The sequence below is a fragment of the Chrysochloris asiatica genome, unplaced genomic scaffold (genome assembly GCF_000296735.1).
Source record: "Chrysochloris asiatica unplaced genomic scaffold, ChrAsi1.0 scaffold00006, whole genome shotgun sequence".
Classification (NCBI taxonomy): domain Eukaryota; kingdom Metazoa; phylum Chordata; class Mammalia; order Afrosoricida; family Chrysochloridae; genus Chrysochloris; species Chrysochloris asiatica.
In genome coordinates, this window is record NW_006408524.1 from 38103888 (window position 1) to 38119637 (window position 15750).

Below are 15750 nucleotides of genomic sequence, written 5' to 3' on the forward strand. Positions count from 1 at the left end.
CCCTGTGGTCCTAACAAACACTAAATCCAGGTCCATCAAGGGCTTCCACAAACTACTTCTGGATCGACTGCCCTGAACATAGATAAAATCGAGGCCAATAGGAACCCCATCTAGGGCCAGGAACTCCGCTGTCACATCCCTCCCACAACCACCTCATGAGCTTCTTGACTGGCCTCCCAGAGCTTTCTCTTCTTTCCTTTTGTTATTTCATTGTTTTTATTTATTCTTTCTCCTTTTTTCATTCCCTTGAATTTTATTCTTTCTGTCTCTGGTTTTGTTTTTCCTTCTTTTCTTGTTTCTCATCTCCCCTCTCTTTGTCTTTTCCCCTCTGTTGATCTTTCCTTACTACTCTTAACTCTTTTTCTTTTCATCTGCCCTCACCCTGGTTTTTCTGTTTCTTATTTTTCTCTTCTATAGCTCCATTTTCCTGTCCCTCTTTTCTCTTTTCAGTTATTCTTAAGTGGTTTTTTAAATTTCTTCCTTTTATTTTCTCTCTTCTAGAGTTCCATTTCCTGCCCCCCTTTGTCTTTATATTTATTATATTCATCTTCTTTTTATTTCTTTCCTTCTGGTTTGATAACTTTTTAAATTTCTTTATGCATTGTTGGTTTCTTGTTTATTCTGTTTTGTTCTTTTTTGTGTGTGTATGAGCTAGTTGCTTTTTTTCAGACAGCAACTGTGCCCATACAGCCCAGCCACAACCATACCTGCTGTAGCTCTACCGACTGGGCAAGAGCCAATACCAGCTTGTATATCACTTGATCAATGAGAGACAGCAGACAACACCAACCAAAGCCACCCTAAACTGATGAGCATGGAACAGCTAATGGAGAATGGTGCACACACGTTCATTTTCTATTTAAGCCCACAGGTGAGAGCCTAAGAACACATTAATATGCAATTATCAATTAAATATAATTAAAATACAATTAAAAACAACCCCACAATGCCCTAGATAGAATAAATAATTTTAGCTCACATGAAGAAACAAAAGCGAATAGCTCCAACAAATGACCAAGATGCAGTGCCTGAAAACATTTTTGAGGAAGAAAATGTAAAATAACTAACTGAAAAATAATTCAAAATAATATTTAGGTCCCTTTAGAGGATTGACAGAAAGACCAAGGGCAGCAAGGAGAACACATAAAAAAACTTTAGAAGAATTCAGGAAAGCAATATAAGAAAAAAACAAAAAACAGATAAAATAAATGCATGCATATTTTAGCAATACAAACCTGCAATTAGAAATCCAGAAGATTAATACTACCATCACAGAAATAAAAAGTACACCGTAAAGGCAAAGGAGTAGACTCGAAGCAATGGAAGCCCGAATTAGTGAGCTTCAAGATAAATTTCTCAATACTAGTATGCTAGAAGACCAATCTGAAAAAAGAATGAAGAAATCTGAAGAAAGCCTAAGAGTTATGTGGGATACCATGAAGAGGAACAACAACTTACCGGTGATTAGAATTCAAGAACAGGAAGAGTCAGTGAAAAGTACAAAAAAGACTGTTGAAGAGTTGTTGGAAGAAATCTTCCCTAACATCATAAAAGATGAGAAGATAAGATTACAAGAAACTGAACGAACCCCAAACAGGATACATTCCAAAAGAAAATCACCAAGACACCATAATCAAACTTTTCAAACAAAAGACAAGAATCCTGAGAGCAGCTCAGGAAAAATAAATTGTTACCTACTAAGTTCTGATTTCTCAGCAGAAACCATGCAGGCATGTATGAAAAATACAAAAGTCTGAAAGAAAAAAATTGCCAACCAAGAATCATACACCAAGCAAAGTTGTCCCTCAAATATGGTGGCAGCAAAATTAGAATATTTCCTGATAAACAGAAATTAAAGGAATCTGTAATGATCAAACCAACTTTACATAAAATGTTAGAGTGTTCTTTGGACTAAGAACCAACAACAGTAGTCAACAACTCAGAGAACTCAGTATTTAAAGTAAAATAAACCTGTAAGAATGAATACAGGGAACCAGAGATGTAAATTTATAATGAAGTCAACTACAAAGCAAATAGAAGGAATAGTGTAGACACAGAACTTCCAAATGATGATGAAGTCAAGTAAATTTCAAGATAAAACAGGTTGTTTTAAACAAGGAAAAGTTTAATAAATTACAGGGTAACCTCAAAGAAAATTAAAATACCTTCATATCAAAATAAAAAAAGAGTAAAATCAGAAATATTTAGGAAACATTAACATAATGTAAGTGAAAATGAAAAGAAAACCCAGAAAACAACAGAAAAATGAACTCTGTGCAGAAAATTATGTGGAACAAAGAAACCAGCAGCACCACAAAATATCACACAGCAAAATGACAGCAATCAATTCATACCTCTTGATAATTACACTGAATGTAAATGGACTAAATGCACCAGCCAAGACAGAGAGAGCAGAATGCATAAGAAACAGTATCCTTCAATATGACACATCAAAAAGATGAAGGCAGTCCAAATGCCCATTAATAGAAGAGTGGTTAAACCAACTTTCGTACATACATACACACAGTGTAATACTACTATGTAACGTTGGAGAATAATGATGAATCTGCGACACTCCTCAACAACATGGATGAACCTGGTGGACATTAAGCTGAGTGAAATTACACAGTCACAAAAGGACAAATATTGTATGAGACCAATGCTGCAAAAAGTTAAGAAAAGGTTTTCTTGATAAAAGAAACAATCTATGATACTTATGGAGGTAGGGGGTTGGGAAAATTATTCACGGGTTAGAGGGTAGACATATGTTAACGGGGGTGCTAGGTCAGGCAATATACAGCAAGAGGGAGGTTAGCAGAGGACAGATGAAGGTAGCAGAAGACGCAGGGAAGAATGCAAGAGTTAAAGTGAATAGAGGTAAAAACTGTTAACTGGTGGTACATGGAGTAGATTGCAATCATTGTAATGAAGTGAAGTGTATGATTTGCTGGATGTAAAACTGATGATCTGTTCTGTAAATCTTCACTCAATTCACAATAAAAGTAAAAAAAGGATCAAAATGAACATCTCAGCAGAAGTTTCTCCAGGTCTCAGAAGTACCAATTAGAGAGTGAGTTCCAAGTAGGGAATTAAGCAGCCATATTGGGGACACTTGAAAACATGAAAGGTTGTTACAGTGAATGGGGACTATAATAGGCTGGCATTTGTGCTTGGGAGCAAAAAGTTTAAATGTCCCACAAATCTATAACAGTATTTTACAATGAAGATCTGCCCTCACAAACTATTCCAATGGCATCTAATTTGAGGTAAGTGGTTTGGATCAGATTAATTTCAGGGCATTGGACCAATGCATTAATCTTACACTAAAGATTTTAATATTAATACTCTTTATATCTCTGGTAGTGTAGAGGTTACGAATTGGGCTGCGAACCGCAAGGTCAGCAGTTCGAAACTACCAGCTGTTCCATAGGAGAAAGAGGAGGCATTTTGCTCCTGTAAAGGTTTACAGCCTCGGAAACCCTGTACAGGATCACTTAGAGTCGGAACCGAGCCCACAGCACACAGCCACCACTCTTTATATGTCTGCATATAGATGTATGTATTTCTTTCTTCTACCTTCCTCGGCTACTCATCAGGACCCAGTTGGCACAGTGGTTGAAAGGTTTGGGTGTTAGCCAAAAGACAGTTTAAACATAGCAGGTGCTCCATGGGAGAACTATGTAGCAGTCTGCTTCTGTAAAATTTATGTTGTTGTTGTCAGGTGCCATCGAGTCGGAACCGACTCATAGCGACCCCATGCACAGCAGAACGAAACAATGTCCGATCCTGGGTCAACCTCACTACCGCTGCCACACTTGAGTCCATCAATGATGCCACCTGGCCAATCCATCTCGTTAGGGGTCTTCCTCTTTTTCTCTGACCTTACCCAGCATGACATCCTTCTCCAGCTACTGTTTCCCCTGGACAATATGTCCAAAGTATGAGAGACTCAAACTCGACATTTATTGAATCATATAACTAACTCTGGTGATGAGTTTTATATATATATATATAACTTTATAAAATTTATAGCCTTTGAAAATTACGGGCAGTTCTACTCTGTCCTATAGAGCTGCTATGAGTTAGGGGGAGTAGATTTATTTGAGTCTGATAAACATGTGCACTCATTTATTATTTGAAGGAATAGCTATACACCTACATATACATACTCTCATGTGGAGAATGGGTGAGTAGCAGGAGACACGAAAAAAAAGCTACCAGTAGTGTCCTAACTCTCTATGGCTTTACACCTGATGAAGAAAACGTGCGTGTAATTACCTTCTTTGACTAAGCTGTCGGTGAAGAGACTGGTGAGAATGGTGGCAGGAAGGTTACCATTGCCCAGCAGGATCCCTGACAGCATTGCCAACTTCGTCTGCTCTGTTTCAGAAAAGGCTTTAAGGAAGAGGAGAAGCTGTGGGTCAAACAAAAGAAACCATGTCCATAAAGCAAAGGACTAAAGTAGGAAAATAACAAACAAATGTTCTTCCACAGCTAGAGGGTACAAAACTAGTAGGTCACATGCAAAGCATACTTATTATTCATTTAAAACATATACATGTTTTCAATTAGAAACTGGAAGCAAGGAAAGTGACCTTTAAACATAGCTCCTTTCTACTAAATTCTCATAGTTTTACGTTCTCATTTTACTTACAGCTTAGATAGCATTCATGGGCATTAAAAGATATCTGAAGAACAGTGCACAGAGGTTACGTAAGTAATTTACATTTGACTTGACTGTGTACATGAAAAAATATAAGTATGCAGAATAAGCATACTGTTTGGTAAAAGATATTGTCTCATGTTTTGTATTTCACTTCTTGGAGTAACCCGCTGGCTACATCTATATAATTGCTTTAGGGAAGAATAGAATTTTTATAGCAAAAAAGGGAAAAACAAAACAAAACTGTAAAAAGTCTTATGTAAAGGTTTGATATTCAGCATCTATTTTGACTTCACAGAATATAATAGTTTTCAAAGGAAGATAACTTGAGCAAAAAACCCCCAAAAAACAAAAAGGCATTTAAAAATTCTTAAATGTTCTCTTTAAAATACTGAGACTCAAACTTGACATTTATTGAATCATATTACTAACTCTGGTGATGAGTTTTATATATATATATATATATATATATATTTATTTATAAAATGGGGGCTAGCGGGTAAAAGGAGTTTCTACCAGAGAGAATCAGGGCATGGAAAGGTCTCTGATTTGAGAGTGACTTTGGAACAATGGTAAAAGGATGCAGATGTTGTTTGGGCCCTTAGGGCTCCCATTCAGTGGCTTCAGAGCAGGGGTAGTGAAAAAATAGCTCATCTCCAGAAGGATGAACAAAAGCTAAAAGTGGGGTCATACCCCACTTTTCACTTTGAATTCTAAGAGTAATCAGTCTTGCAGAATGTTCTACTTTTTACGCAATACTGCTCTGCCTTGTAAGTTCCCTATATACCACAGCTGTTTTCTGTTTCGCCGGTTCTGTAGCATGTCTTTGAAATCCCCAGGGACACTATCAGAGGTCAGCAGACTTTTTCACTACTTGGCACCAATGACAAGTTACTGCATTGCTGTGCTGCAGGTTTAATGCATTCATGCTAATAACATGAGTATTCCACAAACTTTCTGAGGTGGGCAGGATAATATTAATGGACTATTCTCAATAGTTGAAGAATTATTGTATTATAGAGCGGTTATATGACTCTCCAAATATTTACATTATGAGTAAGTGGTAGAACTGGAGCCAAATCAGTTCACTTGACTTCCAATTTACCCCCTTTTAATGCAATAGTGAAGTGAAACTGAAGTTGCTGTAAAGTGCCAGGAGTGAAGGAATGAGAACATCAAACGTGGAGGCTCTAGGGAGCACCATAGTAAAAAGAATAAATAAAAATGTAGACATTTCCTATCAGTCTGGCCTTTACCCCCCAGTTATAAGGATGAAAGCAGACTCAAGTAAATACAAAACAGTTTCCAAAATAAAAATTTTAGTGCTATGCTTTAAAGCACATTAAGATACTCCTATTCCTTAAGTAAATAAATATAATCATAACAAAGTAAGACAAAAATGATATCATTATTTAAAAATTAATCTTCACATCACTCAACTGCTTTGATTAGCATGGTATCAGATGTTGCAAGTATTGCAGCAAAGTTTGCCTTAAACATAGGAAATGCTGTGAAAAACATTCTTGAAAGCACGTTTACCACATGGATGAAATAGAAGGAAGTTCAAGGCCCGCATAAGTGGAGAAAAGTGAAAATATTAATGATAGTATTATACAAACGGAGAAGATGTATAATTTCCTCAAATTCTTTGCATCATTTTTGTTAACATAGCAGTTTCTTTACTTAAGTAAGCACTTTCTATTTTCAGAGCACTTGGCAGGATTGTGGGCCAATTTTTCTCACCTAAAATGACTTCATATTAAGAAAAGTGATACATGTTTATAGAATAAAACCGAACAGTACAATACTTGAGTGACTCAGGCACTCTTCTAAACACTGGTGTGGCACTGTAGGATAAGCACTGTACTGCTGAACCACAAGGTGAGAAGTTCAAGCCCAACACCTGCTCCTTGGAAACCCTTTATAGGGTGGCTATGAGTTGAAACCAAGTTCACGGCACTTAATAACAAGAACAACATTAATATTTATAACAGTCTGTTATTGTTAAGTGCCATCTTGTTTCTGACTCAACCCTGTATAGGGTTTTTGAGGAGTGGCTCATGGATTTGAACTGCTGACCTTAGTCTTTAAGGCAAAAAGTAGGATAAGGGGCAAAGAAGGACATTATAACATGATTAAAGGGTCAATTGAGCAAGAGGACATAACCATAATAAATATCTATGCTCCCAATGAAAGCTTCAAAACACATAAACTAGTAGAATTCTATGGTGCTTCTTCAGAAAGTTGGAAACAGAAATACCATATGACCCAACAAGCCGTGTACTTGGTAAATATCCTCAAGAAATGAGAGCTATGACATGAACAGTTATGTGCACACCCATGTTCACTGCAGCGCTGTTCACAATAGCCAAGAGATGGAGACAGTCTAAATGCCCATCAGCAGAAGAATGGTTATGTTTAACTTTGGTACATACACACACTGGAATACTATGTAACTTTAAAGAATGTGATGAATCTGTTGCATACCTCATAAGATGGATAAACCTGGAGGAAATCAGTCAATCACAAAAGGGCAAATGTTTTATGAGACCTCTATTCTAAAAAGTTAAGAAATAGTTTTCTTGCTAAAAGAAACATTCTATGATGGTTACTGGGGTGGGAGGGAAAGGAAAATTATTCACAGGGTTGTTGTTGTTAAGTACCGTGGAGTCGGTTCTGACTCATAGTGACACTGCACAGGGTTTCCGAGGCAGCAAATCTTTATGGGAGCAGAAAGCCTCATCTTTCTCCCGCGGGACAGCTGGTAGTTTCAGACTGCCGACCTTGAGATTAGCAGCCCGATTCGTAACTGCTATGCTACCAGGGTAGACGCATGTTAACTTGGGTGATGGGGATGGAAATATATGATATAAATAAACAGGACATTGGTATACGAAAGGTGAAAGTGGAAGACATAGGGAGGAATGCAAGAGTTAAAGTGAACAGGGTTAAATACTGCTAACTGCTGGTACATGGAAGGGATTATAATAATTGAAAAGACATGAAGTCTATTTGTTGAATGTGGACTGATGATCTGTTTTGTAAACTTTCATTTAATTCACAATAAAAAAAAAAGGGGGGTATATTATGCTCTTTCCCATGCTTAATTACCATATATTGAATTTTCTCTTTTTTTTTTTCTAGTTTTCAATTTAGAGATCATGTTCTGCAAAACTATCCCCATTCAAGAAAACATTCTTACACTAAATATGAATTTTAAAAGCCCAGGTATTAGCTAATGATTAAACTCATTTATTCAACACATATTTTTTGAATATTTATTATGCCATGTCACTTCTAGGATATCAGTGCATATGCAAAAAATTTTATCCACTCCATTTCATCATCTGCAGCAGATATGGTATTATATCTGAATTTTTACCTTTTTCATTTCATCCTCAAATGCTTTTTCCAAATACTTATATCTCCTGATGAGTTTATTGAAGACCTAAACACAGAACAGAACCATTAAGTACACACGTAAACACATTTAAAAAATTTCGAGTTTATGTAGAAAGTTACCATAACTAGGCATCTACAGTAACCATGATAATAAAAGGTGCTCAGACTATGATGTGGGAACTGTAAGCATTTCAAAAGAGTTACTAAGACCTAGAGAAAAAGATGATCAAAATGCACATATAGAATAAAAGAAAGTAATTCATGCATATAAGAAACAGAAAAAATATTTTTAATGAAACTAAAATTAATGTTATTTTTAAATTATAAGATACAGAGATGAAAAAAAAAAAACCTGAAATTTGTAACTGAATTATAAATATAATTACACAGAAAATGGCATTATGGAGAGTACAGAGTTTAGAAGAGATCACACTCTAGGTGGACCCAAATATGTTCTCAGTAGATGGGAGAAATATTGTAACTAAATGGCAATAAAAGCAGACTGTCCATCTCACCTTCAACCCCATTCCTGTTAGAACCCCGAAGAAGGGTTTGCAAGTGTTGGTGGACATCTATATTATTAGCCAATTTAAATGATGGTTGTATTTATATTAGAATTTTAATAGCTTGTGGATATGATTTCTGTATCTAGTTCCTTTTCTTATGGCCTCATGGTCTATTCTTACCTATAGTTTTCAGTGTGTTTGTTCTTTAATACAATCAAGATGGAGTTAATTTTAGTATAAAAATTATAGTGCTACCTTATAGGTAAAGAATAATGATCCAGGCAGGGAACTGACATGCAATAAGGAAATGAAAATGTATTACAATCCTACTGTAAGGCTTATAGAGACCTGGTGGTGCCATGATTAAGTGCCTGGCTGCTAAATGATAGGTCAGCAGCTAGAACCCACTCAACTACTCGATAATAGAAAAATGTGGCAATCTGTCTCCGTAAAGATTTACAGTCTTGGGAACTCAGTTGTTATTAAGTGCTGTTGAGTCAGTTCTGACCCATAGGGTTTCCAAAGAGTGGCTGGTGACTTTCAATTACCAACCTTGCAGTTCAAGTTGACCTTGCAGTCCAGCACTTTAGCCCTCAGTGCCAGACAGTGCCAAATTGCTCTCCCTAAAGGTTGAATCAATTTATTCTCCTACCTTCAATTTATGTGAGGATCTGGTCCCCAAACGTCTCATAGTTGAGAGGTAAAATCCTATCTTCTTGTAGTTTTAATGTCCATCATCTTATTATGAATGCAACTGAGTATCTTTATTTAAGAGTTATCTATTGTTCTGGTAGTGTAGTGGTTATGAATCGGGCTGTGAACCGCAAGTTCAGCAGTTCAAAACTATCAGCTGTTCCGTGGGCGAAAGATGAGGATTTCCGCTCCCATAAAGATTTATAGCCTTGGAAACCCTGTACAGGGTGGCTATGAGTTGGAACCGACTCCACGGCACATAACCACCAACAACAACGTTCAAAGAGCACAGCCTTCAGTATGGATTACATCTCAATGTAAAGAAAACAAAAACATCTCAATGTAAAGAAAACAAAAATCCTCCCCACTGGGCCAATAAACAACATTTTTATCAATGGAGAAAAGATTGAAGTTGTCAAGGAGTTCATTCTTCTTGCATCAACTGTCAACACTCACAGAAGTAGCAGTCAAGAAATCAAATGATGTATTGCATTAGGCAAATCTGCTGCACAAGACCTTTTTAAAGTGTTGAAGAACAAAGATGTCAGCTTGAGGACTAAGGTGCTCCTGACCCAAGCCATGGTATTTTCAATAACCTCATATGCATGTGAAAGCTAGACAGTGAATAAGGAAGACCATAGAAGAATTGATGCTTTTGAGTTATGGTACTGGAGGACAATATTGAAAATGCCATGGGCTAGCAAAATAACCAATAGATCCGTTTTGGAAGAAGTGCAGCGAGAGAGCTCCTTGGAGGCCAAGATGGCCAAACTTCATCTCTCATACTTCAGACATCTTGTGAGGAGGGACCAGTTGCTGGAGAAGGATATCTATCATGTTTGGTAAGGTGGAGGGTCAGAGAAAAAGAGGGAGACCCCCAACAAGATGGATTGGTCAGGTGGCAGTATTGATGGACTCAAGTGTGGCAACAGTAGTGAGGTTGGCTCAGGATCGGGCAGTGTTTCGTTCTGCTGTGCATAAGGTCACTATAAGTCGGTACTGACTCGATGGTACCTAACAACAACAACAACAACAACAATATTCCTATAAATTATACTGTTACTCAACATTTCCTTAAATCCTGTTCAAATGTTTCCCTTCTATCACATGGCAATCATTCAATTACAGATATTACCTGAGCATAGTTTCGGATGGTTTCATGATCTTCATTTGCTGAAAACACACAGTGGTTGGTCATCTTAGTCTTGTCACCATCATCTATGCGTGTTCCTCCAGGGGCTGGAAAGGGAAAGGAAACTACATTAAGAACACTGCTGAAATGGAAGAGCATTTGCAGAATAGGTTACCTCCTACGTAAAACAGTAAAAGTAAATGTAAAATTCCAATGTCACATCTACTTTTATAGAATGATGCACATGTCTAGATGGATACATGTTATATATTTGTTTATGCTTCCACTATGATATCAAGTTGTTTGTTCTATCTTATACTTCCACTATACTATATAAAATTATTGTATATCCTCACTTGTACGAGATTCTATCAATATAATAATTAAAAAAAGAAAGATCAATTCACTATTATCTCTTTACACCTTTGTTGTTGTTGTGAAGTGCTGTCGAATCGGTTCCGGCCCATAGCAACCCTGTATAGGGTTTTCAAGGAGCAGCTGGTGAGCTTGAACTGCTGACCTTCAGTTCAAACGGCTTTGCAGTCTGGCGCATTAACCCATAGCGCCAAACCAGGACTCCTTAGACATAGCTAAAATATGACTGTATCTATATTCAAAGAAAAAATTAGTGATGTTAAAAATACTACAAACTTTGATATTAAAAAAAAAGAGTTCAGTAGGTGGCATACAAAAAACCAATTGAAAAAAGGAAGACAGCTTATGCTAAGGAGGTCTAATGTCCAAATATTATTTTTTTTTATCTCTTAAGTCTGTTGTCAAAGTTTATTCTTAACCACGGAAGCTAAAGGATAACCTTTTCCAGTGAATTTAATCCAATATTTTTAATGTATTTCCTGATGCTTCAAATCCAGACATGACTCTCTCTTTATAATATTTTGCTGGATTTCAATTAATAACTAAGAGTGACCAGATCTGGCTCTTCTAAGCACCTGTTTATAGTAGATGCTGATGGTTTCTACTTGTGTAGGTATTAAAACTACTTTTGTCTTACTAAACCAATTCTTCCATTCATATTGAAAGTATGCATTCTGACTCTCAGCCATTTTATTTCATCAACCTAGCAGTTGTACTGGGTAGGAAAGAGTGTTTTACTCTTTGATCCCCGCCCCTCAGCCTACACAGTATGATGGAATAAATGGACTAAAATAAAAGAATGTCTTTGCCTAGGACTCAATTTCCCATACTCAATAATTCCCAAAGGTTCCAACCACAGGTTGTATAAAACCAGGGAATCAGAACACTAGGTATTTTTTTTGTTTTCTGATTCTATCTCATTGTATTTAAAGTAGAACGTTGTTATTAAATGCTATTGAGTCAGTTCTGATTCATAACGATCCTTTATAAGGTTTCTGAGGAGTGGCTGGTAGATTTGAACCATTGACCTTGCAGTTCAGCAGTCCAGTGCTTATCCTATAGTATCACACCAGGAATCTGGAATTAATGTTTTTCGTATACTCAATAAATACTTGGTGACTATGTACTTTTACTGGACACTATCCTAGACACCAAAGGTATAACAATAATAAAAGTTGGAAAATGCAAATAGTATCTACTTACAGCCACTTTTGATACCCTACTGCTTTGGTTTGACTGCATAACTGCCTTGATTGAACATTTGACTTTAGAGGTTTGGATTAAGTAAGCTACCCATAGTCAACAAGTGGAAACTCAACTGAGCTACACTTTCGTTAGTTATTATCTCCTCCATGGGCTTCAGGCTCCAGTACAGCTTTATAGTAAATTTGTTTTTATAGAAACCAGCTCTTTCAGGGCCCTATTTTCACTTCATTAATTTATGCAAGGATTTAATTAGCCCTTTATCATGAATGCAACCACCTGGAACAAAATTTTACTAAGATTAAAAACCTTAAAACTTTGGGCTAATGATTTCTATCTAGTAGAAATAATATTACTAAAAAGTATGGTTTTGCAACAAATATTTTCTTTTAAGAATAACTTTTTTAATTGCCTTCCTTAAAAAATAAAACACAAACACTTATTATATACATGCTAATTATTTTGCTAAACTTACTTTTTTAGAAATCCTTTATATTTAAAATCTTTGAACTGCCATCCATTTAGAATTTGAGCTAACTCTACAAGTAAGAATTGCACATGTGCTATTACACAAATCTTAAAGCAAAGAGATTATATCAGGCAATATTCATTGGGATAAAAGTTTTTCCAATATTTCATACATCTTCTTTAGTAGTCAACAGTGTATACCTCAAATTAAATATGAAAAAGATTAGGAGATTAAGTTACTTTTAAAATATAATAATGGCTGTTATGACAACTTTTCATGTGAGTCTTATAACAATTTAATAATATAATTAACAATTATGATATTGCTATTAATATTATAAAAATCAATGAAATGAAAAATTTTCAAATATTTTGAAAATTTACTTCAAAAATTTTCCCTATACAAATGGAAAAAGTCTCATGATCTAGAACTAACAGACATAAGAATATCATCTACAATATGAAACAACAGGGATTAATGAATGATATGCTACACATTTAATAAATATGAATGTAAAATTCAAACCATGTCTATCAGAATCCAAAAAAAATGTATGTATCTGTTTGTGTGCATAGTTTAAGATAGAAATGCAACGTCGGTTTTCTCTTTTTATTATCAATATTTTGACTTGTACCCTGGATTAAAAATAAGCAAAACCAAAAATGCTTGTCTATTATTTAAAATTACTGAATGAAGAAGTCCAAGGTACATTGAAAGAATTGGCAAAGAACAAGGCACCAGGAACTGGTGGAATAAAAATTGAAATCTTTCAAGAAAGTGAGGTGGTACAGGAGGCACTCACTCATCTCTGCCAAGAAATTTGGAAGGCAACTATCTGGCCGACTGACTGGAAGATATCCATATTTGTGCCCATTCCAAAGAGAGGTGACCCAATGGAATATGGAAATCATTGGACAATCTCTTTGCTATCCCATGTGAGTAAAGTTTTGCTAAAGGTAATACAGAAATGTTTGCAATCATACATTGACAGAGAACTTCCAGAGGTTCAAGCCAGATCCAGAAGAGGCCATGGAATGAGGGATATCATTGCTGATGTCCGATGGATCTTGACTGAAAGCAGAGAATATCAGAAAGATGTTTACCTGTGCCTTATTGGACTACGCAAAGGCTTTCTATTGTATGGATCATGACAAGCTATTGACAACATTGCAAAGTATGAGTATTCCGGAACACGTAATTGTGCTCATGAGGAATCTGTACCTGGACCAAGAGGCAGTTGTTCGAACAGAACATGGACACAGAATGGTTTAAAACTAAGAAAGGTGTGCGACAAGGTTGTATTCTTTCACTATACGTATTCAACCTGTATGCTGAGCAAATAATACAAGAAGCTGGGTTATATGAAGAAAAACGTGGCATCAGGATTGGAGGAAGACTCATTAACAACCTGCGATATGCAGATAATACAACCTTACTTGCTGAAAGTGAAGAGGACTTAAAACATTTACTGATGAAGACCAAAGAGCACAGCCTTCAGTATGGATTGCATCTCAATGTAAAGAAAAAAAAATCCTCATCACTGGACCAATAAACAATATTCTTATTAATGGGAAAAAGATTGAAGTTGTCAAGGACTTCATTCGTCTTGGATCAACTATCAACACTCATGGAATCAGCAGTCAAGAGATCAAACAACGTATTGCATTAGGCAAATCTGCTGCACAAGACCTTTTTAAAGTGTAGAGAAGCAAAGACGTCAGCTTGAGGACTAAGGTGCGACTGACGCAAGCCATGGCATGTTCAGTAACCTCATATGCATACGAAAGTTGGACAGTGAATAAGAAAGACTGTAGAAGAATTGATACCTTGGAGTTATGGTGTTGGAGGAAAATATTGAAAGTGCCATGGGCTGCCAAAAGAATCAATAGATCCATTTTGGAAGAAGTGCAGCCAGAAGAGGTGAAAATGGCCAAACTTCATCTCTCATACTTCAGACATATTGTCAGGAGAGACTAGTCACTGGAGAAGGATATCATGTTTGGTAAGGTGGAGGGTCAGAGAAAAAGAGGAAGACCCCCAACAATATGGATTGGCCAGGTGGTAGCATCGATGGACTCAAGCACGCCAACAGTAGTGAGGTTGGCCCAAGATCGGGCAGTGTTTTGTTCTGCTATGCATAAGATTGTTATGGGTCAGTACCGACTCGGTGACACCTAACAACAACAATTATTTAAAATGGGAAGACCAAGCATGTCATATCGGTAATATGAACAGATTTTCATTAGGCAGAGAAATTCAACATAAGGATTTGTGTCAATAGTCATGGTAAACTCAATTTGTTAGATTGCATTGTCAGCTATTCCACTCACTAGCTTATAACTTAAAAGACATCATAGTATAGTGAACAAGAACATGGATCTAAATCCCTATTTGTAATCACTGTGCTTATTTTGTTCCCTAGAAATCCTACTATCTCTAAATAATATTACATTTAAAAGCATGAAAATATTTAAAATTATATGCTATATAAAGGAAACCATTTTTGCCAGTGAGTAAAACATTGAAATTAAAACCCAAGTATGTAATCAGAAAGTTATTATCTTAAAAACTGTAACTAGAGGGATGAAAGAAGATACTTAATTTTATTCATTAAACTGAAAATACTTTTAATGAATTCCTAGTTCTTTGGAAAATTACAACATATAGACCTTTTCCCACGAAGTATAAGTCTACAACAGTGATTATCAGCTCTGACAGCACACGAAAACTCCAGGGCAATTAAAAAACAGCAACAACAACCAATAAACAACAACAACAACAACAAAACTAGTGCCTGGGTCTACCTCTAGAGAATCTGACATAATTGGTCTTGGGTGAGGCTCATGCATTAATATTTTTCTTCAAAGATCCCCAGGTATTTCTAATGTGCAGCAAGGACTGATAAACACTGTTCTAAAAGATGACAGAGCAGTACACAGGCTAATATAAAATACTAGGATTAGAAAAGTACAGCGGTCTTGGGAATCCCATGAAGGGAGGAATAAGTTAAACGTGGGGATTTGTGTAAGACTTTCCCCAGCGGTTAACATCTAAGCTGAATCCTAAAAGACTAGAGAAATAAAGAACAATCTAATTAAAGGGAACAATTCACATAAATCTCAAGAGATAAAACACAACCTAGCCCATTTAGGAAATTGCAAAGGTACAGAATGATTACAGAGGGATGCAAAATCAAAAGCTGTTGGCCATTTTAGAGGCTTCTTCAATAATAATCAATGTTGTTGTTGTCAGGTGCCATCGAGTCAGAACCGACTCATAGTGACCCCATGCACAGCAGAACGAAACA

General features: G+C 36.3%; 1 protein-coding gene across 1 annotated transcript in view; it reads right to left on the reverse strand.

Annotated features, from left to right (window-relative positions):
- BZW2 (basic leucine zipper and W2 domains 2) overlaps positions 1-15750 on the reverse strand; it is a 104496-nt gene that overhangs the window by 26570 nt on the left and 62176 nt on the right. Inside the window, exons 4-6 of the mRNA XM_006832243.1 lie at positions 10400-10503; positions 8046-8111; positions 4279-4414 (exon numbers count right to left, since the gene is read on the reverse strand). Of these exons, the coding sequence (XP_006832306.1) occupies positions 4279-4414; positions 8046-8111; positions 10400-10503 (306 nt within the window). The remainder of the gene's footprint in view (positions 1-4278; positions 4415-8045; positions 8112-10399; positions 10504-15750) is intronic.